The 25,594-nt window shown below is 40.4% G+C and overlaps 1 protein-coding gene across 1 annotated transcript in view; it reads left to right on the top strand.

Annotated features, from left to right (window-relative positions):
• The window catches only part of TYR (tyrosinase), a 49,035-nt gene extending 23,711 nt beyond the window's left edge, over window positions 1-25,324 (top strand). The window contains exons 4-5 of the mRNA XM_030476334.1: window positions 17,669-17,850; window positions 24,842-25,324. Coding sequence (XP_030332194.1) covers window positions 17,669-17,850; window positions 24,842-25,065 — 406 coding nt within the window. The 3' untranslated portion in view covers window positions 25,066-25,324. The remainder of the gene's footprint in view (window positions 1-17,668; window positions 17,851-24,841) is intronic.
• The last annotated feature ends 270 nt before the right edge of the window (window positions 25,325-25,594 follow it).

Here is a 25,594-nt window from a genome sequence, read left to right as displayed (position 1 = left end):
TACAGCACTTTGCTATCACAACATTGCGTGAATGGGCTTTTGACTAACTTTTTAACTAAATATTTTCTATGATTCTATGATTTTATAAATATTTTTGGTTTTAACTAAATCTATTCTATGATTCCATCGTTCTACAATTCTACCTTCTGTCACAGATAGCATTTCTCCCAGGCCTCTCTGAGGACATGGAGAGTTGTGAGGTGAGGCTTTAATGGCTAAGGCTGTAATAAGACTGGACACCGGCAACCATAGGTCTGCTGGGTCTTGCAAAGGTAAGGACCAGCTCTGTGTCAAGAAATCAAGAATGATCCACCACTTTGAGCATCCACATAGCATCTAAAAAGGGGATTCCTCAATCCACAGCAAATTCCTTGAGGGAAACTGAGCATGTAGTTTACTCTCCCAAACTCACATCTCCTGGAGATGTGTCTCCTTCCCATTGATTTCAGTCAGACTTTTGAGGAGCTGTTGATCAGAGCTTCAGCTAACCCATCTGTAAAGTGGGTGATATTAGATGCCTACGCAACAGGGACGCTGTCAGGGTGAATGCATTAACGACTGTGAAATGCTCAGTTACGACCATAATAGGAGTGATAGGAGTAAGGCAATAGATCATTGGAACTGATTTTACATGGAAACATATGGTACAGAGGAGGATAAACAAGTGTATATGGAGTCTGCTGACAGGTGTGAGCCAAATGTTAGGAGCTGCTTTCCAAACTGAGCAACAGTCAGCCTCCCATCTGCTACCCCCCAGCCTTTCCTACCCAGGCCTGATGTGCAAAATGAGGGAAGGATGGATGGAGCAGAGGTGTAGTCGAGATCTCTCAGGTGAAAAGCAAAGCATTTGCTTACAAACGCTTCCTATTTTTTTTAGGTCATTCCCTTTCAACGATGCAGAAGTACAAAGGTACCTACCTTTCTTAGCACTGATAAATCAGGCTCCTTGCCTTATTAGCTAGCTAGAAGGCCTAGGCATCAAACCTCGGTGCTTGGTAGAAGCAGATGACAACCCCCAAAATTATTAATTGTTAATCGAATGGCTTAAAACCAAAAAGATGCAACAAAATAGACATTCAGCAAAAATGAGAGTTTTTTAGCTCTCTGAAGCATTTCTCTAATTGCAAGTCTCTTTGCTATTCAGATATGCTCTACAGTCAGCACAAGGGAATAACAAGGGAGCAGTCAGCCCACTCAAGCTGGAAGGAGCAGCTGCACAAGCAGTGAAATCAAGGGCCCATAGTCCCACTTGAGCTCACTAGGGTGTTTTCTGTGCTCTGAAAAGGAACTCCTCTCTATGCTGCCTCTTTCAGACCCTCCATCCCTACAGCCACACAGTATCTTCATCTGTTATCTCTGCACTTCTGTCCTTTGAATGTTTCCTCCATCTTTCTTCTCCTTTGTTCTGTATCTCTCCTCTTCTTGACTTCCACATCCCACCCCAACAATTCCCCCTGAAACCTGCAATAAAAACTAAATAGCAATGGGAAAAATAAGTCACCATTAAAGATCTCTATACTACTTTATACCTGCAGCTAATGCAATAGGGTCCCAGTTCTCATCTTATTTCTAAGCTCTTGCAGTAATGGATGGGGTTTACTACAATAATATGGATGACTTTCAAAGGCCCTGGTTTTAGAACAAGCAGTTCAGAACTGATTTTCTAGATCACACAATAGGGTGTAGAATTTCAGTCTCTTACATATCTAAAATCGAGTCTTGTTAGATTATTTCTACAGCTATACTCAGACTGTCAGTTCTAGTGATGCCACCACTACAGGACCTTTTTCTCCAGCTTTCATGAATAACCACACAGCTTAGAATACTGCTGCAACCGTCACTGCATTAACCCAATGCTCTGCCCAGGTGTTCTTCTCTGTTTATACCCTTCTACCATTTCTTTGGTCTCACCTCAAATGAACCGCTGTTGTCTATTTTCAAGGCCCTTCACTGCCCATTCCCAAATCATTCCTTATTAATTGATAAGGAACTCATTCACCCCTCCAGTAAGTTCATAAATCAATCTCCACCTTACAATCTGTTTGGCATTCAGACAAGTCTCTCCATACTACACCTGACTGGGCATTGTGCAACTTACACATCCATGGATTCAACTCTATCATTAAGGGATTGTCTAATTGCAGTGGTCTGTGCAACATCTGTCATATTCTTAGCCTCTGACTGTGGCTTTCAGGTATCAAAGCAATGTGAGCAAGAGGAGATGATAGCAATTGTTTCATTTATAATCATATGAAATGACAAGAGACAGCTGGACATCCCTATGCTGCCTGTTGCTTCAGTTACTCTTGCTTGCTATCAACAGGACTAATTCTTGCATCAAAGAGACAAAACCTCCAGGATGGGGAGGGTTGTGTGTCTGCATCTGTGTGTGTGTACATGTACTCTGCTAAAAGTAATCCAAGCCAAGCATAAGGTCACATAGACAATGGAGACCTTTTCCTTTACAGACACTTACATACATGCATACTTTCAAGCAGGTGCAGAAGAAACTCTCCTACGCATCAGCTTCAGAGCCCAATGAAAACGCCTCAAATTCCGCCTTATCAAGTCAAATGTCTCTGTGCTGTTCAGCAACATCAGCTGCCATACACTCCTCTGCAGGATGCTAAAATAACCCCTTCAGCTTCAGTGGCAAGCTGGAGCTGGGAGCGTTAGCAAAAGCCAGGCTCTGGCTTATTTGAGGATCTAACAATAAAATGTTCCTTATCACACTGCTTATCAGTAAAACGTTAAACATGAAAGTATGTATGGAGCAATCTGTTCAGAAATACATTAGAACCCAAAATCAACACATCCTGATTTTCATGCCAGCAACGCCCCATTCCCTAAGCCAACTTTATGGACATTTTCAGTCCCTGTGGACTCACCTTCATGCCAGTCCCTTCTTCCACTTCAAAAAAAAGAGTTAGCTTTATGTCAAAAGTGATTTTGTCAGAAAATACTTTAGCAAGAGGAAATTTGGTTTTCACTTCCAGGAGATGTCAAAATAAAAGCTTGTTATTTTTACTCTGTTTTTGAAACAGAACATTTTCATTTTCTCTTAAATGTCAACTCAGGTTTTTTAAACCAAGAAATGGCACAAGAAAAACCAAGTTGTTCTCTTGTTTTGAAATGTTGACAGGAAACAGGAACTTTTTTTAGCAGTTAAAAACTATTTGCTTCAAGAATTTGGAACATTTGGAGAGAAAGCATTCAAAAGAATCCTTAGAAATTCTTGTAAGGCAACACTAGGTTTCCAGACTTTGATACATGAAGTGTAATTCCTTACCCTGAACTGTCTCCAGTAGGAGACAACACAGACAAAGCATGAGGACAAGAAATTATTTTCTCCATTTGGTATATGGAAACTCAGAGACACCAAAACAAGTGACTTCAGCACAGCTGAGATGGAGATTGTAATACAATGATATATCAGTTAATAATAAAGCGGAGAGAAAATCACTGCATGAACACTGAGCATATGATTAATTTCCTTCCTTGATATGGGCACAGCAAGACTCTCATTTCTTTCCAAGGCATGTTTGCAAAATATGATGACACAGCCTAAAAGTCACATTTTTCCAGAGCTAAATGAACTATGGCTTGGAGCCACATGAAATCTGTTAGACAAAAGCAGGTCAAGAGGCTGCCATTAGCAATATACTTTCTTCCTCAGTAACAGCAAACCTCCAGCACTTCTGCATCACATCAACTCCAGGATCTTACAGCCTGTGCCCAGCACTGTATCCTCCCAAATTCCTGCATAAAAGCAGTGGATAAGGTGAAATCTCCATAATTGTCCCTGGCATGAAGGTGAAACACAGTTAAAGTCTTCTACCTGGTGAAACCATGAGCATCACTGAGCTACTGCGACGCCCAGGGGTAAACAAGTATAGCTTTCCTGAGTGAAGCCCCTGGGATTTGCTCCTCACTTAGGGATGGTTTGCACCATTTCCAGAACAGAGCTGTGATATTGGTGTGTAGCAGGACAGCCCCTAATGCTCCCAAATGCTACTTTACCTCCTAAAAGCTTTTGCATGTTGCTAATATATCTTTTGATATCTGGCAGCTGTGTGAAATTTTGTGGAAGCTGGTGGGTGTTACAGTCATTTCTTACTCAGGATACATGTGGAAAACTTTAGGTTGTCTTTTAAACATCTAAAACATCTGGATTATAAAAATGCTACTGCACCAAAAAAAGAGAGTAAAATAGAAAAAGAGTGTGTTCATGGTGTGGCAGAGTACTTAAATGTGATTATTGTGGAGTAGTAGAAAAATATCCAAAGAAGCCCCCTTAAACCATTTTATCTGTAGGGCTATGAGCAGTGAGGAGCACTGTATAGGAGATGACCTTGGCCCAGAGAGCTCCCTTGTCCGCTGGCACCTGGGTAAGTGAGGGTATCAGCACTGGAGCTGATCAGAGCTGCATCACAGCCACAGCTGGTGGAGCTGCTAGTTTCTCCCTTAAGGAAACACACCTTTGGTACTGGCTAAGCTGTATTCTTGAGCTACACTGCAGCCATCTTCTTTTAATAACAAAGATGTCTTACTGTAATCAGCAAGAATAAAGTCAGAGTTACTGACTAGTGACCAGCATTTCTGCTGAGGCACCTTTTTGACTTTTAATCAGATGAGTGCACTCAAAATACTTCTTTTTATCTCCACTCAGTATCTGGCACAAAGTGTTTGTTTAAACTCAAGTTCAGAAATCACTATAATACAAACATCCACAATACAGGTAATGTTTAAGCCATTACTTTTGTATGCTGTAAGACTGAGCCTGGGAAAGTTATCTCCCCACTTCCAAAGCTCTTGGGGGAAACAATAACATTCTTTCAATGCATCCTGGGTGGCAGTTGCCTCTTCTCCCTGCCCCGTGAGTATTGCATGGCTCCTGCTGTGAACAGAGCCCTGGTCAGCATGCACAGTTACGTCCCACCAGCAGGCTCTGCAGCAGGGCAGAAAGGTAGACCAGCTCCCACCCTTCTCTGATGCTTAACAAAAATCACCTTGTTACCAGCAGTTGCTGTGCAGGAAGCCACCATGCCACAGGAAACAGCTCTGTTTTAGCAGGAAGGACATCAGAGTAGAAAACAACTCTCCAGCAAAGCTTTTCATATGAGGGCGGGCTAGGAATGACTGGTCACAAGCTTTATTGGCACACACAAACTCCTACAAGTATGAGATACGGAGCAGATCAGTATATTGAAGGGATGGGGAACTCAAGCATGGAAATCTTTAGAAATGAAAGCATGGAAGGATTTGTCTTAATTTTGTTTCCACTTGGGGATGTCTACAAATGCGCACAAGGACACACACTCCCTCTGTTACTATAAACCCTTGGTTGGCACTGAACTGGAGCTGCTAATATTCCCCTCTTAACCTCTCAGGCTTAGCAGCATGTTAACCAGAGCTACTCAGCTTGTTTGATGGAGCTGACTCACTCAAAGTGGGCTCAGTATGTGGGTAGAGTGAGTTCACATCTACTGCAAAATACCACATAAATATATCCACGGAAAACAGAGCATAAGTGGGAAGGTTGGGGTGTTGCTGAGAAACACAGCTCCCCAGTATCTCTCCTTTAATATTCCCATATCTGAGGCTGACAGGTAACTCATACACCAAGATACTTGAGCTGAACTCTAACATCTACTTCAGTAAGCCCAGGCAGTTCCTGCTATTGCAATTGCAAAGCACCTAAGGGGATAGAGGAACAGCCTTGGAGGGTCACACCACAGGTCCATCTAACCTCTACCATGGCTAGACTGGTGGTCAGAAGCAAATGTGAAGGAGTATAGATCTAGAGCAACCCTCCTCCAGAAGACCTCCCTGCTTTGCCCATTGGACAGGCAAGGGCTGAGTCTATACAGTACACTTGAGGTTGCATCTGCGTCTAAAGTAACCCACACTCTTAAAAAGAGTGTGTCAATCCACAGGTAGACCAGGAGATATCAGAGACAGAGAGAAATATGGACCAGGAACAGATTCTGCAGATAAATATTCTTTTTATCAATTAAGCATACGTAAAACCTTTAGTGCTGCTGATCCACCTTGTTTTAGCAGAACAGCAAGAGGAAGGTTAAAAAGATATCTTCGAGATTATATGTGAAATACAGTAGTCGGCAATCTCACTTGCCATGTCATCATTGAGGCTAGATGTTTATAATAACCTGTTCTGCTCTTAAAAATCAATAATATAGGAGGTGAAGTTCAAATAGTTCCATTTAAAGTGCATGTTTCAGATCACCCTTACTGCAAGATTTTAGTTCGGCCAACGCAGTTACAGAACGGATCACTATGTACACTACATATTATGCAAGTGATTAGTATTTTTGAGAAAGACAGGTTACTTTGTCCTGAAACTTGGCAAAAGCCGCATGGCTACTCTTCACCTATTCTTTTAACACTGGAGGAGGAGAAAGCTCTCTCTGTGACATAGCCATCAAGACAAGCTCTGATGCAGACAGCTAGCATAGCATTGAATTTCCTTCCTGCAGTACTTCTGCAATAATAGTTGATATAATTGTTCAAATTGTAAAAAATCACAGGAAAACATGGTACTTTTCTCACCCACATGTAGCTACCTTCTATTCATCAAACAAAATTATCACTTTGCTAACATAGATGTGATTTATATATTGCATGCCCTTGTGAACCTCAATAATGACAATCTCTCAGTCTCTAAAGAATTGAATTACTGAGCACAGGAGTGGGTTACATAGAGTCAGTCCAGCTACCTCCACAGTAGTCCATTTTAATCTGCTTGTTATCTTTCTCTTCAGAGGAAACTAGTTATTAGACTTTGGAGCAGCTGGCTTTTGTATTATCTCTTACTTCAAGTGATGTTTTTCCATTAGATGCAAACCATGGCAAAGATGAACCTGGGAAAGTTAACACAGGATATACACTCCAGCAAATGTTTTGGGTTTTTTTTTCCATGCAACACATGGTTGAATTTGTATTTCCTTATTTAGAAAGCACACAGGACACACCATAACGTCTGATCTATATCTTGTGGTTTGCAGTACTGGACAGCATTGGAGACCTAAATCTTAATGAGACAAATATTTCTAGCCAAACATTGCCCTGGTTTGACAGCAAGGAGTGAAGCAACACACAGGATGACAGCTATTTTAAGGAACAAGAGTTTTTCTTCTGCACCTAGGAAGAGTCGTTGTTGGCTTTCATTGGTGTAAAACAGGCTGGCTTGACTAAGAAAAGTGATAGGGTTTAAATGAGATATCTGGCCAAATCTCAGCACAGATAAGCCTGACCTAAACTCAAAATTTCTTTCCAGTAGAGGTGCAGAATAAGCTTCTGCAGGAGTTAGCTTGCTTTGTCAATAACTGGGTTACAATGAGGCACTACCTATTCCTACACTGACATTCCTCTGCACAGATTCCTATGCTATTTGCAACACTCAGCTCCTGCCTTTAGTGTCATGAGTGATGTGTCATGTTCAGCTTACCCATTATCTCCTTCTCCAGTAGCAATAAAGTTCTTTATGTTGTAATCCAGCAGCAACTGATCAAACGTAAGCTGGGCTCAGCACTTGTTGGTTCATCCTACCCAATTTTCTGAGAAGGCAGGAAACATTTCTGTGAGGTTCATTGACTGAGAAAGTGGGTTACAGGCCGCTCAGTGTTTTAGGTTTTGTGGTATGGGAGCCATGCCCCAGACTTATACACAATGGGGTTGAAGACCCAAATAGCTATATAGGCTTCCCGGGAAGAGTTAGGCATTTCACAGTGTGACTCAAATAAATGGGGACAGCAAACAGGGAATAGAAATGCAGGACTGCAGCATCTCTCTCCGAGAAAGAAGTGGCATTTGGTCCTACACCATCAAGAGCAATCTCTGCTCAGGATCATTTTATCTGAATCCTCTGCAGGACTCGCATGCCTGAGCAGCTTTTTACACTAGAGGCTTGAGGATCTGCTGCCTTTTTTATTTTAGAAGAGAAACACTTGGAGCACTGCATGACTATTGGAGCAATGACTGGAAGCCTTGTAGCCCTCTGCATACAAATAAGCATGCTAAACAGCAATGAGTGATCCACCTGCACCTTCTCCAAATGGCTATGGATACCGAAATTGTTTGACAGGAAGAGGAACAGGTTCAGCTGGAAACCCTGAAGACTCTTCTCTTCCCTTAATCCTACCAAGACGTTGATGGCATTTTAAAGATTAGGGGAAAAACTGATCTAAATTACATTGGTCAAGTGAATGTTAAAAGTATCTCATAATCCCAGAAGCTACAGTAACCTTGAAGCTTTCAAAAAAGTGGGACATGGGCAAAGAAAGTGGGATTGGTTGTCTCTTAGATGCGATTGGTTGTATGGCCTTATACCTTTACTGTCTCCCTCCCTCTTGTGTCCTTTATTTGATGTTTTCCAAGCAGCCAGTTTGTGGTGTGCCATAAATAAGAACAAAGGAGATGGAAGGAAGTGCAGATGCTTGTAGTGGGATGATGAAGCAGAGCAGCGCCAAGATCTTCAGGCAGCACATGGCTCCCCAGCCCTGGTGGTACTTGGTAACGGGTGGGAAGGTGTCAGCATGGTGCATGCTATTATGCCTCATCCAGAGAATGGTCCTTTAGGAGGCAGCCTGCAGCCAATATCAATCTGGCTGGATAAATAAGGGGCTTCATGTCATCTACACATTGCCCCCCTGTGTTGCAGGTGGTCTATTCCACTGTGGTCCACAGAAACAAACAACTTTTTGGTTCAGAATGTGGAGTAAAGGAAACAATTAAGTTGGCCAGATCTTTCCTGAAAATAAATATTCATATTCCAGAGACATATAATGGATCAACATGGGGATATGTGCTCCAAGAGAAAAATCAGAAGCACATTATAAGAGGGAACAGCTCCACTCAGCTAAAGCATCCTTTTTTGTCTGTTTTGTGCAAGGCTGTGTTTAAAGTGTTAGGGGTTGACAAATCTAGAAGCCCAAAGGTGGTATGACTGCCGCAACTCCATGTTCTTGGGTCCAACCAGTAGTGAGGCTGAGCATGTATTCCCAATAGTCACACATACACACAATTGTGATATATATGCATATGCATATATCCATATGCGCTCGACCATCTCTGCACAGATCGACGCAAGAAACACAGCACTCACACAAATTATACAGCACCAACAACCTCAAAGAATCATAGAATCATAGAAAGGTTTGGGTTGGAAGGGACCTTAAAGATCATCTCGTTCCAGGGACACCTTCCATTAGACCAGGTTGCTCAAAGCCCCATTCAACCTGGCCTTGAACACTTCCAGGGATGGAAGTGCCCTCTTTGCCTGACCAGGATGAAAGCCTGTTATGGGAAAATATATGTACAAATATACACATATATACATAAACAGTCTAGATTCCCCAGTAACTAGCCTTAGACACCCAGTCTACCCATTAACTGAATGCCCTGATCTCCCAGTTGCCTCACCCACAGGCAGACATACACATGCACACATGCAAGAAAAGGTCTCTGTGGTATTCAATCCAGGGAGTGGCATAGAAGTAACTTTACAGTGGAACTGCAAGGGTTTGTGGAAAAGGTGTTGTGCCCAAGGACACTTGCCACAATCTGCAGCTTGGAATTGATGGTAAAAGCCTGGATATTCCCCTCAGCTGGGACTAGACACAGACTGAACACTGTAACCCAGGGCAGTCCTCAGCAGTGGTTCAACAACCAGGGACACATAACCTCAGAGGCTTTGGATGGTTTTCTCACAATAATTGGGGGCAGCATCTTAATTTTTAATCAGACACTTGCATTATGACCAGAGTAATTTGTTTACAAACTGCCCGAGAGTCCCTGTAGTGTCTTTAGACAACTTTATACAAAAAAAGAATAAAAGGACACTGCAATATAACTGCATACATCGGCAAACAGTACAATGTCTTGACTTTACAACCTCAGCATCAGCAGCTGTTCCAGGACTGAAGCACCAATGTTACTCCCAAATGCTTGGGATGGGAATTACCTGAGGTGACTTTGTCATACCAGCTGGCTAGTGCCAACTTCTAAAGTGATGACTACTGTGTAATCACAGCCCTTGGACTGGCATTTCAGCTTTCCTCAATTTGTTTCCTTCTCCCTTTCATTCCAAAAGTAAATACATGTTGCTTGCCAGATTTTTTCTATAGAATGTCTGATCTCATGATACTGAAATAAATTGCATAAAAGAGCTTTATGCAACCATGTTTTGCCTTCCTTTTACCATAGCTAGGCTTATCTAGCTTCAGTCTCACAACTGTAGATGAGGAATTAAAGTCTCTTGTCAAACCTGGCACAACTACTGACATGGCTTCAGATTTGAAAGCAATAGTTATTAGTTGCTGACAAAGTTGCCATCCAGCAGCTGAACTGTTGGCACTGCGTGCTGCCTTAGCTGAGGCATGGGTTTATCAGACTACTGGGAAACAAAGTGCACAGTTTCACTGTTGTTTAAAGTCAGCTTAACTTGGTATATAGGTTAAGAAGAAACAGTTGTGCTCACCAATCAGTGGTACCTGGAGGTGCTCTCCTCTGTTCCACTCTTGTGCTGGTACTGGCCATCATTCATACAAAAGCAAAACAATCGATCAGGTCTGTTACTTAATCACACCTCAGCTATCCCAGAACAAATGAAGCCAAATGAGATGTTTAGTTTTAAACCAAATTAGTTCCTTAATCCTGGTTATGGCATAGTTGTGCAAATGCTTAATGAAGGAAAGAAGGTAAGAGGCGGGGGAAAGCAGGATTGTCTCCTCTGTAGTGGTATGAACCCAAAGTGACCATGCAGTCACTGTACATCCTGTAATCCTCCCATTGGGGAAACCTGCAGTGTCACACATGTTCCTGGTTATGTGGCAGAGGAATTCATATAGAAGTATGAAACCTCTTCTTCCCCCTTTCCTTCTCTCCAGCTGTCCTTAATTGCAAGGTAAAACACACTGGATTAAACTTCTCTTAGGAAATCTTTCTGAAGGGCCAGTTAGGTTTACACTGTGTGTCAGTGTCTCAGTGGTGACTCAATACAAGGAAATTTTTAATAACAGATATTTAAAGTCTGGTTTCTCCTCCTACACTGGAATCGGTCAAATGGAACTATGCTTATGACTGCGGATGCACTCTGTTGGGAAACGGCTCTTAGGAGAGATGCTTTTCAGAATGATGCAGGAAAGGTCTATTCTTATTGTTTTAGTCTACTTTTTCTAGGTTTTAATATTTCCCTCCCATAAGCAGCATCTCTTTCAGAGTACACAACACTATCTGAAACAGTGTGAAGTTATCCAGCCTATGTACAGCAGTGCTTTTATACCCTACTTCATATTTCCCACTGGCAACATAAACCCATTTATTTCTTGACTCATCCTTTCATCAGCTACAATCCCATTGCATATATTATTCATAGAATGATATGAATTCAGAAATATATATTGGTGGCCTTTTTTAAATCATCCTCAAATCAATCTTATTTCTCCCCACTCTTTAAACCAAGGGGTTCTCTTTCAAATTAATTTTCCACTAAGTCTCATTTAATTTCACTTTCTATAATTTGATATGTATGGAGCAGAACAAGGAAAATATTCAGCTCTATTTATGTGCAATTAAATGGAAGTGATATACTCATGTATTTTATAGATGGCTTTAATTTTTTCTGTAAAAGCACCTACCTTACCACACTAAAACCCTTTGTGAAAGCAAAGTCTACGTCTCTCAAATGAAAATTTAAACTACCAAATCATCAACATACCAAGTGGGAGTCTTTATTACTTTTTACCACACACCAGCTCTTTAGACTTATCAGTGCTGGTACACACAAGTATTAAACTCATTAGCAATTAGAGAGATGTGTATACAGATATATCACAAAAAAAAACTTAGATAAAATTGAGACTTCATGCTTTGCAGTGGTATAACCTGGCTCCATGAGGTATCATAGTCCGGTAGACACAAAGTGGCCCTGTAGCAGAGATCCCACTCCACCACATGTCTAGTATGAACTTAGGCAAGGCGTTTTTACTCTGTGCTTATTTTCTCTAAAACAAAATGGGGCCTCTAACACTTTCTACAAATTATCTAATATGCAGGATGAATATTCTTCACATCTGTAACTTTTTGTGAATCCTTCTGACCGGATTACCTCCCTTAGCAACTTCTGCATCAAGCATGTGGCTTCTGACTGAATCATGGGATTCAAGCGATAGTGAATTTAGCATGTCTCCAGATCAGTTTTTCCAATGTTTAAATACAACACTGAGCCTTATTTTAGCCTAAATTTGTCTAAATCCAATTCATTCTACAATATTAAAATTCTATATCTTACCAAAAAAATAATCTTTGCATGGAATGTTGATCATCATAGTCTAGTCATTCTAAAACCTTTGGTATTTAATTTAATAATACACCTACTCCAAAACAATTTCTACTTTGGAAGTGCAATATAGAGAGACTGAGCCTCTTTGAGCTCTGAATGTGAGACAGGGCACCTTTCAAAATTCACATTATCCCTTTCAGTTCCTTAGTCTCATTTGGGACATGCACTTTGAGCACATTGATTTCCAGATGGAAACAGTCTTTGCTCTAATCTATCTAGATAGAATTATTTTTTAATCTGTCCAAGGCCTTTAAATAAAAGATACCAAGTCACTTTTGCTTACTGCTGAAGAAATACAAAGGGCATTAGGGTTATCAGGAGAGTAATCTCCATTTCATTGATTTAATTTCCATATTTTAAATTTCTATTTCTTAAGTCCTGATTGCTCATGACCCTTCTAGGTAAGACTTTTCACCCTGACGGAGTTATGGTTTATTTGTGCTAGATCCCAGATTGCGTTATCACCATTTCTTTTCTCTGAATAAAATTCCCATTGACTTTTGATTCGCTTTTCTCTTCTTTCTTTTATCCCCCTTGTCTTCCCCACCACTCTCACATCCCATCTGCTCTCTTCAGCACTGCCAACATCTCCCAAATGACGCCAGTCTAGCTGGGATTGCAATGCTAAAAAAGTCTCCATCTCTGGAAAATATCACTCCTACCTATACAAATAACTAATTATCTGCTTGCCCTCTTTGTCTACATGATGAAGAAGAAAGTAACCAACCAGAATGTGGTAGGAGTCAGACAGATTTCTCTCTCACTGAACTTCTGCCCAGTACTTTTGTTTTCACAGAAGGAGTATGGAGATTGGATATCACACAGGCCTCATCTGATTCTTCAGCTGTCTTTTTTCATCTTTAAAATCATAGAATCATAGAATCAGCTAGGTTGGAAAAGACCTTTAAGTCCAACCATTTGGTCTCATTATGTCAAGATAGGGAGGCAACACGGAATAAAACGGCCCTTCAGATGTCGTTTAATTCATAGTCTTGTTTTTGTCAGGCTCTGAGGGCCAGGGAGGATGCAGAGGTTCATATGAAAAGAAAATAATAGCAGTGGTTTGCCAAGATGACCAACATTTCTACGGAGTTCAGGTCTGCTGCCCTACTGCAAACCTATCTTTTCTTCTTGGAACTTTGTCACTCCACAAAGGGACCAGCTAATTGCATCAGCATTTTTTCTCTCTGCATGTAGCATTAACTCTGCAGTCCTAAGGTCTTCCAAGTTTGCAGCTACTGAGCAAAGCATAGAAAGTACATATTTTCAAGGTACTAAAAGGAAGTAACTTACAACGTGGCTGCTTTTAAGAGAAGAAAAGAAAAAACATCTGTCAACTCTAAGTTGATCAACATCTGACGAAGTAAGCACTGATTTTTCTCTGTCATAGAAACCACATGCCTGTTGTTGGATAAAGCAACTGTATTTGTAGACCAAGGCACATGAAAGAATTGTCAAATGATCCATTGTAACTGTTCACATGTGTTCTCTCTTCCTACAGAAAAGGATACCACTGCATGAAGGAGAGCACATTTGATGCTAACTGCATCAATGTAGCCAGGGACGGAAAAAGCAGCTTATTTGAGGGAAAAAAAAATCCTACAACGTGTAATTCAGTGGTCACAGTCCTCTGAAACAAAGAATGCTGTGATTTTTTTTTCTCCAGATATATTCTTTTTTTTTTGGCCCAAGTCTTTCCAGTTAAGACAAATCCCCAAGGATAGAAGCACTGTGACAATGTCAGTACTTGGCTGATGGCAAAAGCCAGAGGCTACTTCAGGATTTGAGTTTTGCTAAAAAATGTATGAAGGAGTTAGCAGCCTCAGTTGGGGAGTCATAAAATGTGACTCTCTGGTATGGAATGGCTTATGGTGCCCAACAAGAACTGTTTGTACTTCATGACAGAGATGTAGCTTAAATTGTACCCTCTTCATAGATTTTTTTCCGCAACTGGATATAATTGTGAGGTTTCCTTTTCCACTAATCTGGGAAACCTTTTTTGAAGGGCAGGGTTAAGATTCCTTCTTTCATATTTTTTGTTAAAAAATATGAGTGAGGCAGGGAAATGGCAGTGCCTCCTTTTAAAAGAAGAAATACAAACAGATGAGGATGTAAAAAATACTACTGATATACTAAATCTGACAGTTTTCTCAGGCAAAAGAAGAAAAACATGAAGGTTTTAATGAAAATACAGAGCATGATGCACTATCTTGCCAAGAAAAAAATTAGTGTTGTGAGCCCATCTTACTGAACAAGCTGGGAATAAGTGGAAAGAATAAATGTGACTTCAGCCAATTGTTCTATTAGCAAGCAGAATATGATCCTAATATTTCAAATTGACAAAAAAAGAAAAAAAAAGTCAAGATAAATGTACAGGGCAAGCTATTGTAGAGGGAGCAATGGAAAGTGTGACTTTTAACACCTTAAAGGATGTTTCTGAGATTTCTACAGTGGCATATAGATATGTTAGATGGAACAGATTTCAATAAAGACTACAGGATTTTTAGGCTAAAGGAGAGAACTGTTCATAAACAACTCAATGGGCTGTGTAACATAGCTTGTGCATTAGCACAACTCATCATATCAGTAATTAGAGGCATACAATTGCATCTAAATCTAAAGATCAGCTGCAAGGGCAGACAATTCAATGTTCCTGCTACTGCTAAGAAAAGCTCGATATCTAATGCGGGAACCATACTGCAAATGAAGGAATCCAAAAGTACATATGTTCATTTCCATGGAAATGCTTTGCATTTGCATGCTGCTTCAAAGATTACTGGCCTAAGGATTCTTCTTGAAACTGCTTATGAAACAGCAACATTTAAGTCATCCAGAGAGGATGCTGCACTTCAGGGCACGTCATGTGAAGTTATTCAGGCGAACGATGACTTCTAGTACCTTGTGATCATCAGACCTCCAGATTTTCCGAGTGTTTTCTAAAAATCAACCCCAAGAGGTACTCAGCTTGAGCATTCCAAAGTTAAGGTATAGATCATCACCAAACTGTGAAAACCTGATTCAAATCCTATCCCTGCCTTCTTTTTAAAATATTACCATGTTCCCATAACCAAAGTATCCCTGTACTTCTGACAGCCCTGTTCTGTGTGGAAGAGAAGAGTTATCTCAGCTCCCACCTACAACTGCTGGGAAAACAAGGTGCTGATAATAAGTGTGCCTTGCCCAAGACACAAGTAAAAGCCAGGCAAGGAAAGGATTGAAGTCCAACACACCCCTCTACCCCTCCTCAAGCTAAACTAATTGCCCTGAATTCCTTTGTATTCTGTGCCTTTTTAAATGATTTCTGAATTTCTTTATGCCATTCTCCAAAGATGTAATCTGATTACAGAGTTTCTGTTCAAACTTTCTTGTGATAACTGCAGTGAAGCCTTGATATCATTGTCTAAATTTATCCATCTGAAAGCTTCAGCTAAATGTTATTATCCTGACAAGAGTTTTTCTAGATGGAGTTGATGAAATTAACTGAAAAAAAAGACACAAATGAAGATTTTAATCAAGATTAATACCTGCTTTGTTAAGGGTTGACAAAGTGTATGAACATAATGATGTTGTCATCTATTAAATCTTTTGATCCTAAAAAAAGAACCAAGGCTTTGGCCCTGCCTCTGTTTTGATGAGTGTGAGAGGGCTTTAATTTGGTGGAGTAAGCAGAGTGTTTCTCAACATTTCTGCCCAAAGACAAGAGATAAAAATCTGCCAGCAGAGTCCTTGGATATTCTGCAGAGATCCTGCAGACACAAGCATTTGCATTTAGGATCTGTGTTGATGGGTTGAGTCCCTGAACAGATGCTTATTAATAGAAGATAGGGGGAAAGTCTGTGTCCTCCAGTCAGGGTCCAGTGTCAAGGAGGAGCAACTGTTAAACCAGGATCTTAAAGTACAATCTACAGGTCTCTCTAGGCCATTTCCATCCCTCATAACTGATAAAAAAATTCAGTGATCCCTCCCTGAGCTTGTTGCTGATAATTCCCTCCTAGCAATATCTTCTGATCAAGCATGGTATCTTCTTTCTTCATGCATAAAATACCTGCATCTGCTCTCCCTACAGCATCTTGCCACCTCTCCTATTCCAGCATCCAGGTGTCAGCTGAAAAGCCATGGTCATCCTGTACACAGCAGGGGATCAGGGAAAGAATTTGAGGATTGAAACAAAGCAAAGAGTTGAGAAGAAAAAGCTCAGACACAAAGGGAGAACTGAGAATGTTTTGGAAGGCTGTTAATTTTGCTTTCCAAACACACCCAGTTGCTGACTTGAAAATGTCAATACAAACTCTTCCTATACCGCAGCCTTTAAGCTCCCTGCCTCCAAGTTAAACAACAGACATACAGCCCTGTGCTGACAAACAGCTAATGGGAGACACATTGGCAGAGAAAAATGGAAAGGAGCAGCTGAGGTCAGACGTGTAACAGCTTGTATTTGGTTTATGTGGCAAGGTTTTGGTACTGAGAGGGCTGAAGGGGTGGCTTCTGTGAGGACGTGCCAGAAGCTGCTCCCATGTGAGATGGAGCCTGTTCCAAGACAGACCTGCCTCTGACCAAAGCTGCGCCCATCAGTGATGTCAGTAGCCTTTCTGTGATAACATATTTAAGAAAGGGCAAAAAAAAGCCCTGCATAACAGCAGCTGGAACAGAGGAATAAGGATATGAAAAACAACTATGCAGACACCAAGGTCAGTGAAGAAGCTATGGCTGGAGAAAGACTCTTTCCTGACAGCTGACCTGCTTTATCGAGTTTTGGACTCATAAATCTTATCCCTTCTTCCTCAAATGTTTTCACTCCCCTTATGATGTCAACTCAGCCATGGTGTAGCCATGTTTTAATGCAGGCACAAAAACCCTTGGAAAGAAAATAGAGGAAGGGGAACAGGACTGACTGAGTAGCTGGCAACAAGACCATTCACAACCAGCTATAAATGTTTCTGAGGGTGATGAGGAAGGACTGAGATCTTCAATCTTTTTCTGTTTATCCCTCACAACCATGTGAATTACTGAGCAGAAATTGCATTCAGGTCACAGAGAGACAGTGAATTGCATTTGTGGAATTTAAAAGCATATTGAGCCTCTCTGCAGCACTGCAGGCCTTTGCTTTCTGTAGGTTTGCATAGGAACTCAGCACTAAAATAGTTAACCCCAAATGAGTTGGAAAGCATTACATGCACATGAACACCAGTCACTGCATGCCACTCTGTCCCAGGGTTTACAAAGTAAGCATCAAAATTATTTTTTAATGTTCAAAAAGAAATTTTTAGCCAATCCCCACCATTAATGGACATGCTTTATCTTCTACAGCATTTTTGAGCGATGGTTAAGAAGACACAGGCCCATGCTAGAAGTTTACCCAGCAGCCAACGCACCCATTGGGCACAATCGAGAAAACTACATGGTTCCCTTTATCCCCCTTTACAGAAATGGAGAATTTTTTAAACCTTCAAGAGAGCTAGGGTATGACTATGAGTATCTGCAAGAACCAGGTAATGTTACTATTTAGGTAAATGTCAAATTTGTTGCCTATAACCTTGAATATGTCTGTAAAATGAGAAGATATTAAAAAATTCTTCTATTCCAGTTTTTCCCTGAATACAGTCCCAAATTGTACCTCCTTATTTTCACATTTCTGGTCTGATGTAGAGTCAACATGATGCCATTAGAAAAGTTTCAACTGAAAACCAGTCACTGACATCAATGCTATTTATCCTAGCCTATTGAGAGCAGAATCTGGTCCAAATGGTCAGCTTGTGATCAGAACTGGGGAGTGGAAATTACCCTTAAATCCCCATGGTAAAATACACCATGGCATCAAAGGCCAACACAAAGTGTGTGCAGCACTTAAAATCGTGATCCATTGACTTTGTGCTTGCTCTATGATTATTTATATGAACACAACTTAATCAATCACAATGCTAATTCCCTTTAATCAAAATGAATTTTGCACTGTTTAGTGATGGGTTTGACTTGCACTCCTATTCAGAGGTAGTTTTGACCTGGACATCTTGGCCATCTTCAGACACAGAGAGGACAGAGACTCTTGGGGCTGTAGCTGATGGGGAACCTCAGGTAAAACGAGTCTCTTGCTCATAGTAATGGACCTCATAGCTTCTCTTGAGTAGTACCAGTTTCCTCATTGTTTAAGGGAAGGGTTAAATTCTGTTAAAATGTTGCCTGGAACTGAGGATTGCTCAGATACTTTGGCCCAATCCTTTATAAACCTGTACCATTGGAATGATCAGACATATATGTCTGACATGACATGTCTCTCTCAACACTGCCAAAAGCTATCCTGGATGTGGGATGCAATTATCCTTGCAAAGCAGTGGCCAGTGAACAGGTAGGTTACTGGGCATGTTTGCTTTCTTGTTTGAGGCAGAGACATTCTGTGAACGTGTCTCTTCAGTTAAAAGTCAATTAAGATCTGAAAGTCCAATAACTATATAGCAAAAGCATCAGGGACATTTTAGCAGCGCTAGAATTCTCATAGCTTCTTTCTTGTCTTTATCAAAACAGTATCAGTTCTCAGGGCATCCCTGCTTTTCTGACAGTTTGCATAGTAATGGGGGTGTATGCTTTCTTCATCCTTGATAAACAGTCCAATCATGCATTTAGCTTGTTCCTTCACTTCTCATGCAAAATCTAGCGTGTGATTTAGTCACCCAGAAAACACATTTTTTGCTATTTTATGTGCAACGAAAGGAATCTGCAGCTCTCCAGTATAATTGTCTAAGGCTGGTTTAATACTATAACCCAGAGACAGATCATGCCATAAACAATTTGGCCAACCCCAGACAGAAAATAATCTAATAAATGATTCAAATATATTCTCGAAATTATTAGTTTAGTCTTATCAGTAGTATTTTTGCCTTTTTGTTCATGCTGCCATAATTTAATTCCCAATCAAGACCAGTAATATTTATACATATTTCTAATGAAAGCAATTAGTTTCCTGAACTCACATTATTCCTAGAATCGTACCACTCAGAAGAAGTGCCAAATACCATGACTTTCAGAAATACTGAGTCTGGAATAGTTACTGCAAAAGAAAGCAAATGGTAAAATATTTACCAATTAATAATTCCCTTATGTTTCTTCCTGGTCTCTTTCCTTTTCCCATGGGAAAACACAGTCCTCAGAAAATTAAATTCTTATTAAATTCTGCCCATGTTTTTAGCACGGAGGTAAGGAAAGTAATTCCTTAATTATTTTGAAAGAGCAACACAAAGAATGAAATTCAATCTCATTTAGAAAGCCCAGATAATCCTCAAATGTCGCTTAACCCCTTGTTAATCTCACTGAGAAGAACAGAGTTTAAGCTATTTTTTATCTGAAGGGAAGACCTAGTTACAAATGGGAAGTGGCTGGAACCTCAAAATGCAGATATGCAGATATGGATTTTCTGAGTGCTCTAGTGTTTACTCCCAGATTTTTCTCAAAGTACAAATGCTGGATTCCTGTTCAGAGGAACAAAAGAGTAAGCAGGAATTTCTTGGTGGAGGATCTGAAGCAGGTAAGCATGCTGACCCTCCCTGAAAGCTTCTGTGTAGTCAAGGGGGAAAAGAAAGTCTGTGACTGGCAGCCAGGAGTTACCAGACAAATAGATCTGGGTGGTCAAGAATAGGCAGCATTTCATATTCCAAATGAGAAGGAAGAGGAAAGGCAGAGGAAGAGGACAGGACAAAGTGAGGAATGAGCACAAAAGACCTGGCTCCATCCTGTTCTCAAGACCAGGCTTGTTTGCTGTTAAAAGAAAGCAGCTGACAGAAAGCAGCTAGGGTAGCAGTTCTGAGTTACAGCACCAGCGACTTGGTAGAGATGAAGCAGGACTACACAGAGCACGGTGAGGCTGATTGCAAGAAATAAAACTTGGAAAGAATCCAATGACAAAATAGCATTTTAATGCTAAATCATATTGTTGCTGTGCCCCTGAGGAAAAGCTGATGCCTGGAGCCCTGCTTTCCACTGAAAAGCAGATTACTGTGTGACAGTATGTTATTTTAATTGCAGCTTCATTTATTTTTATGCATATGGCAGCCCTGAAGCAGAAGTGGTCACAAAGAGTGTGTGTGGAAATCCATCCCTCAGGAATCAAAGACACATGTCAGAGTTTAGTTACTGGGGAGCTCATCTGAGCAGAAACCAGAGCAGACACCAGCTTTCCTTGACATGAGAACCATGAGCTGTAAAACTACCACAACTGGCATGGCTTACTGAAAAAGAACATTTGTTAGTATCAGTAAAATGATTTGGAAGACTAACGGCACCACCTAGCAATAAGCCGTCAAAACAGTTTTCTATGGCAAGAGCTTTTCCAAGTACTTATATTTCAGGTCTTGGGCTAGGACTTCCCTATTTTCTTTTTCTTCTAGAAATAGTAACAGATAAATTTGCAGACACATCCTTGACTTTCCCCCAGAAAATCTCCCTCTCTCCATGGGAACAATTTGATGACCACTACCTGTGTAGCTGGGTGAAAGCAAGCAGATACCCAGTTATAAACCCAGGAATCTAACCATTAGTGGCAATTTTTGGAAATCTTAACTAAGGATCTTTGACACTCAGGGCAAAGCACGGGATGAGAACATTTTGATTACAACGTAGAAGGCCAGGTTGCTCATGCATGTGTTGTAGGAGGAGAGTTCAGATCCAGAATCAGACTGCAGCTCATTTCTATTTCTGGCTCTTCAGCAGTTTGGTTGCAAAATCACATCCCAGAGAGTAAAAAATCTGGCAGCTGGCAAATACAATACCACCATATTTGCGCTGAGTCTCCCAGCTCAGGAGCACACACTGTTGGCCACAGTGTGAAAGGGTGATGTTATGTGTGTAGGAGCCTATGATAAAATAGTGACATGCACAATAAAATGTAGATGCTGGGACAACAGAAAGTAATTAAAGGTGGCAGTACTTGAAAAATGCTGGCTTGGGAAGTTGTTTACATTTCTGAATTAAATAGAAGATGAGAAGAGAGCATTTTGTCCTGAGGTTCTCTTCAGGCAGAGATAAGGCGGTGTAGATTAAGGTTAATTAAAACAGAAGGAGAGAACCAAAGAAAACAGGATGCAAAAATACATCCCCCAGAAAAAGGAATATGTTCGATATTTTGGTGGTTATATAATGATGCTTAATGGAGGAACAGGAATATGGATTTTAAAACTGAGGGTTTTTTGTTTTGTTTTGTTTTTTCTTTTTCCTGGGAGCTATTTTGGGGTGGGAGACACACCTTGCTTCACCTTAAAATTACACAGTTGTGCTTTCCTACCCTCTCAATGAATTCCAGGAACCCACACAAACTAGACTGCTGGGTATTTTTAAATTATATTAAAAAAAACCCTAATTTGATGTATTAAGGGTAAGAAATTATTTGTTGGTGTTACCTAGAGTTAGCACTGTCTTTGAGAAGATAGAGTATGTCAAGAGTTGACTGCTAAGACCATGGCTGAGGTTAATCACTGCTGTTTTCCTGTCAAAAAGAGCAAGACAAGGAGATATTGTTGGTGTTAGTCACTAATGGTAGGGTAGATATCAAGCACCATCCCAACCTGGCTTCCTCTTGCTTTGTCATGAACCTATTGATGAAAAGGGCAGTCTTAATCAATGTTCATGGCAGCTTTCAAAGAGGATTATCGTTAGACTCTAAACATTGATATAAAAGGAATGGAATTGGCGTTGGCTAATGTCTCTCACAAAGCAGCTATGATTCCCCATTACCACACCACTCCCTTGACACTTTTCTCAGGTCGTCATCAGCAAACGCAGTTGCTGCACTCTTGGGTCTTGTGCAAATAGAGATTAAAGAATTATGGTAACAGAATACTTGAAATCCCAGTTTGCATGATTTTTGCTGGGCAGACAGTCCAGTCATAGGTTTACTGTTGTGTAGAATCACAGATTAACAGATTATGGGGTGTCCTGGGGTGTTCCATTCTCTGAAACCCAAGAGTTGCCATGGCAACTTTGTGACAATGATGCCAAACACCTTTTGTGTAGCAAAAAGAAATAGGCAGTAGATGCCAGGAGGTGGCTTTTGCCTTTGAGCTAATTACAGAAACTCTGAAGTCTGAGGCTGAAAGCAAGAGAAGGGCATGTTTGACTGACTATCAGGATATAATAAAATAGGTTAATCCCTTCTGTGACATCTCATCATCTTAAAATCATGTTATCTTTTACCAGGATGAAGTTAGCTCAGACTTCCAAATAACATTGATGGAGGAGAGAGATGGTTCAGGGACAAAGTATAAGATATCACTTAGAAAATCCTCATGTCCCAGACGAAATCTGCAAAGACGAGGACTTTGTGATAATTCTCTTTTTCCTAAACATGATAACATTATCAAGTTCCTGTTACGTATAAATTTTCTTTTATCATATACACACTCCAGTTTAAATAGCTAGATTGTTTCTTATTTAGAGGTTTGCAATATAAAAGAGTTGATTTAAAAAAAAATGGAGTTACAAAGTCAAGCACACAAAGTTAAGAAATGTCACCATTAAAGTTGTCTATGTAGCTGTAGTTCACCATCCACCTCTACATGTCTGCATTATCTTTAATTGCACATTATTTTTACCCCAGATCCACACCTCATTCACAACACAGCATAGGCAGGATTCTTTGAGAATTTCTTTTGATTTCCATTTTCTCAGTTAAGCAGTGTACAGCCTAATGTATGATTTATTGCATGCTTTTAAAATGCTATCCTGAAGATATTTCCTCTCACACTTTTCTTTGGTGCCAACCACTATAGCAGCTGAGTCCTGAAGAAATATTAATTTACATTCACAATACAAAAGACTCAGTGAACGGTACTTTCCTCATTTGACAGATGAGAAATGAAGGACTGAAGAGATAATGTACCTCATACCCAGAGGTTTGTGCGGTTCACTCACAAACATCAAGATCCTAATTTTTTTTGTCATTCTTAGTTTTATATAGCATTTATATGTCTAATGAGGTCAGAAGTAGAAGGCTCAACATGCAGACTCTTGCAAATACAATCTCAGAATACAAAGTTGGATTAACTGGAACCCAAGGACCAGAGAAATAGTATCAAAACATTCCCCAAAGTGAAGTTGAGCTGTAGGAACAAACAAACTATATTCAGCCTAAACTCAGTCTAAATTGGAATTACATCTTAGAAAATGATTCAGATGTCAAGTGCTAAGGATAGCTTAACCTTACAGGTGCTGCAAATCAACAGCATCTTTTCAGAGCACAGTGCACATAACAGCATATGCTCAGAAGCACCATGATCCAAGAATTTATATGGGATTACTTTTCTGAGCACCAGTGAAAATGCAGGATGGCAGGAAGACATTTAAAGCTTTCGTGGGTATATACCACACTAAATATGGTTGAGCACATCTAAATCAGTCCAGGTGCATGAATACTATTCAAGAATAAACCACCATAGGTGGTCCCAGAGAAGTTGCCCAGAGAGGTGGGGTTTTGGCATTTTTTTTCCCTTAATAGCTAATAATTACAGCTAATAATAGTAATTAAAGCTATTAATTGGGAGATGTAGATTCCAAATCCTCCTTGGCCCAAGGGCACAGGTATTCTCATTTCTCAAATTCAGTACAACAGGTTGTTGAGCGTATTGTGAACAGGTCACATTCCAACTGCTATCAGGAAGTGAGAGACCTGTTTGGCAGGGTTTGGTTTTCATAACTCATTAAGCCATAGTGAGAAAACCAGAGAGACAGACACACAAATTCATACTACAAGGCAAGAAGGCAGCTGGTTACCTAACCAGTGAGATTTGGATTCACCAAAGAAAGAGAATGTCTTGTGCAGAGTGATCGGAGAATAAATGTCTACTGCCTCTCCCCACACAAGATCTATCAAATTAAACAAGCAGGAGACAGGTTCAAAATTAGTGAAAGGAAGCATTTTTTCCCCCACTTGACATGTATTTAAGGCAGGGATTTCCTTGCTGCAAGAAGTTGTGATAAAAGTTCAAAGAAGAGCTAGAAAAGCTGACGAAAGGGGGAAAAAAAAATCCCCCAATGGCTATTATATACAATGACACTACATCTGGTTCAGGAAATCCCTGAGCTGAAAATTGTTAGAGGCGGGGTAAGCATTGCGTGAAAGGATTTTAATAGACTTGACCCATTCTTAAACTCTTCCTGGTGCTCTGCTTCAGTTATTGCTGCCAACAGGATGCTGAGCTAGCAGGACCTTTGGCGATATGGTATCAAACTTCTTGGGTTATAGTCTTACAGTTCTGACAAAACCATAAAGAGCACTGGGGACAGTGAACTTGGTTCCTGCCTTTTATAAGAAGATTGAGAAACAGACTATAATGACTGAAGAGATTTGTTGAAAAGTATTTGTGACCTTCAGACAATTTCTATCAATGTAGTCTCTTCTTTTGATCAGTATTATCTGTTATACAACTTCTTTAAACTGCCAGCACATCACACCATGTAAAAGGATCTTTCTTCTTTCTTTTTTTTCTGTTTTCTTTCCAGAACTTGGTTCTTTCCAGGAGTTTTTAATACCCTACCTTGAGCAAGCCCGTCAGATCTGGGCTTGGCTAGTCGGAGCAGCCGTGATTGGAGGCATCATTACTGCTGTGCTCACAGGGCTCATCCTGGCCTGCCGGAAGAAGAGAAGAGGAACTTCTGAAGAGATACAGCCCTTGCTCACAGAAAGTGAAGACTACAACAATGTGTCTTATCAGTCCAATTTCTAGAGGCCTCTGGTAACTCAGTGATGTTACTAAGGTGCTAATCAAGCATGCAGTGTTTGATTCATGTTTACAAATACCTTGTTGAGGTGTGCTGCATAAGCAGGATGAACAGTCTTGCTCCTCAAGCCCCTTGTAACCTTCATGTTGTAGTATCTTATCAGATCCACTCCTACAAACATTTCCCAGATTCAACATAAGTTACCATGCCACCCAAAGAACACCATGTACCTCCTCCTCTTGATTAAATAATGTTCCTATGAAACCAGACTGGTTTGTGTGTTGCTGGCTTTAATATATAATTCTCTGCTCTTTTATTTGCTCTTTTACAGCTATAGGATCCAATCTATGTGTTTGGTGTTCGGATTTAGTGAGAGATGTCTGACTGCACCACCAGTGCTACATTCCCTCTGTGTTTGAACGTAAGAAAGAGCAGGAATAGCCCTTTATTTTAGTGAGCAAAATATGTGGTGTCTCTGAGCAGAACGAATGATCCATAGATACATTTTTCTTCTAGGATAGAAATATTTTCCCT

This window comes from Strigops habroptila, chromosome 2 (genome assembly GCF_004027225.2).
Source record: "Strigops habroptila isolate Jane chromosome 2, bStrHab1.2.pri, whole genome shotgun sequence".
Taxonomy (NCBI): domain Eukaryota; kingdom Metazoa; phylum Chordata; class Aves; order Psittaciformes; family Psittacidae; genus Strigops; species Strigops habroptila.
This window is presented reverse-complemented; position numbering and strand designations above follow the sequence as displayed.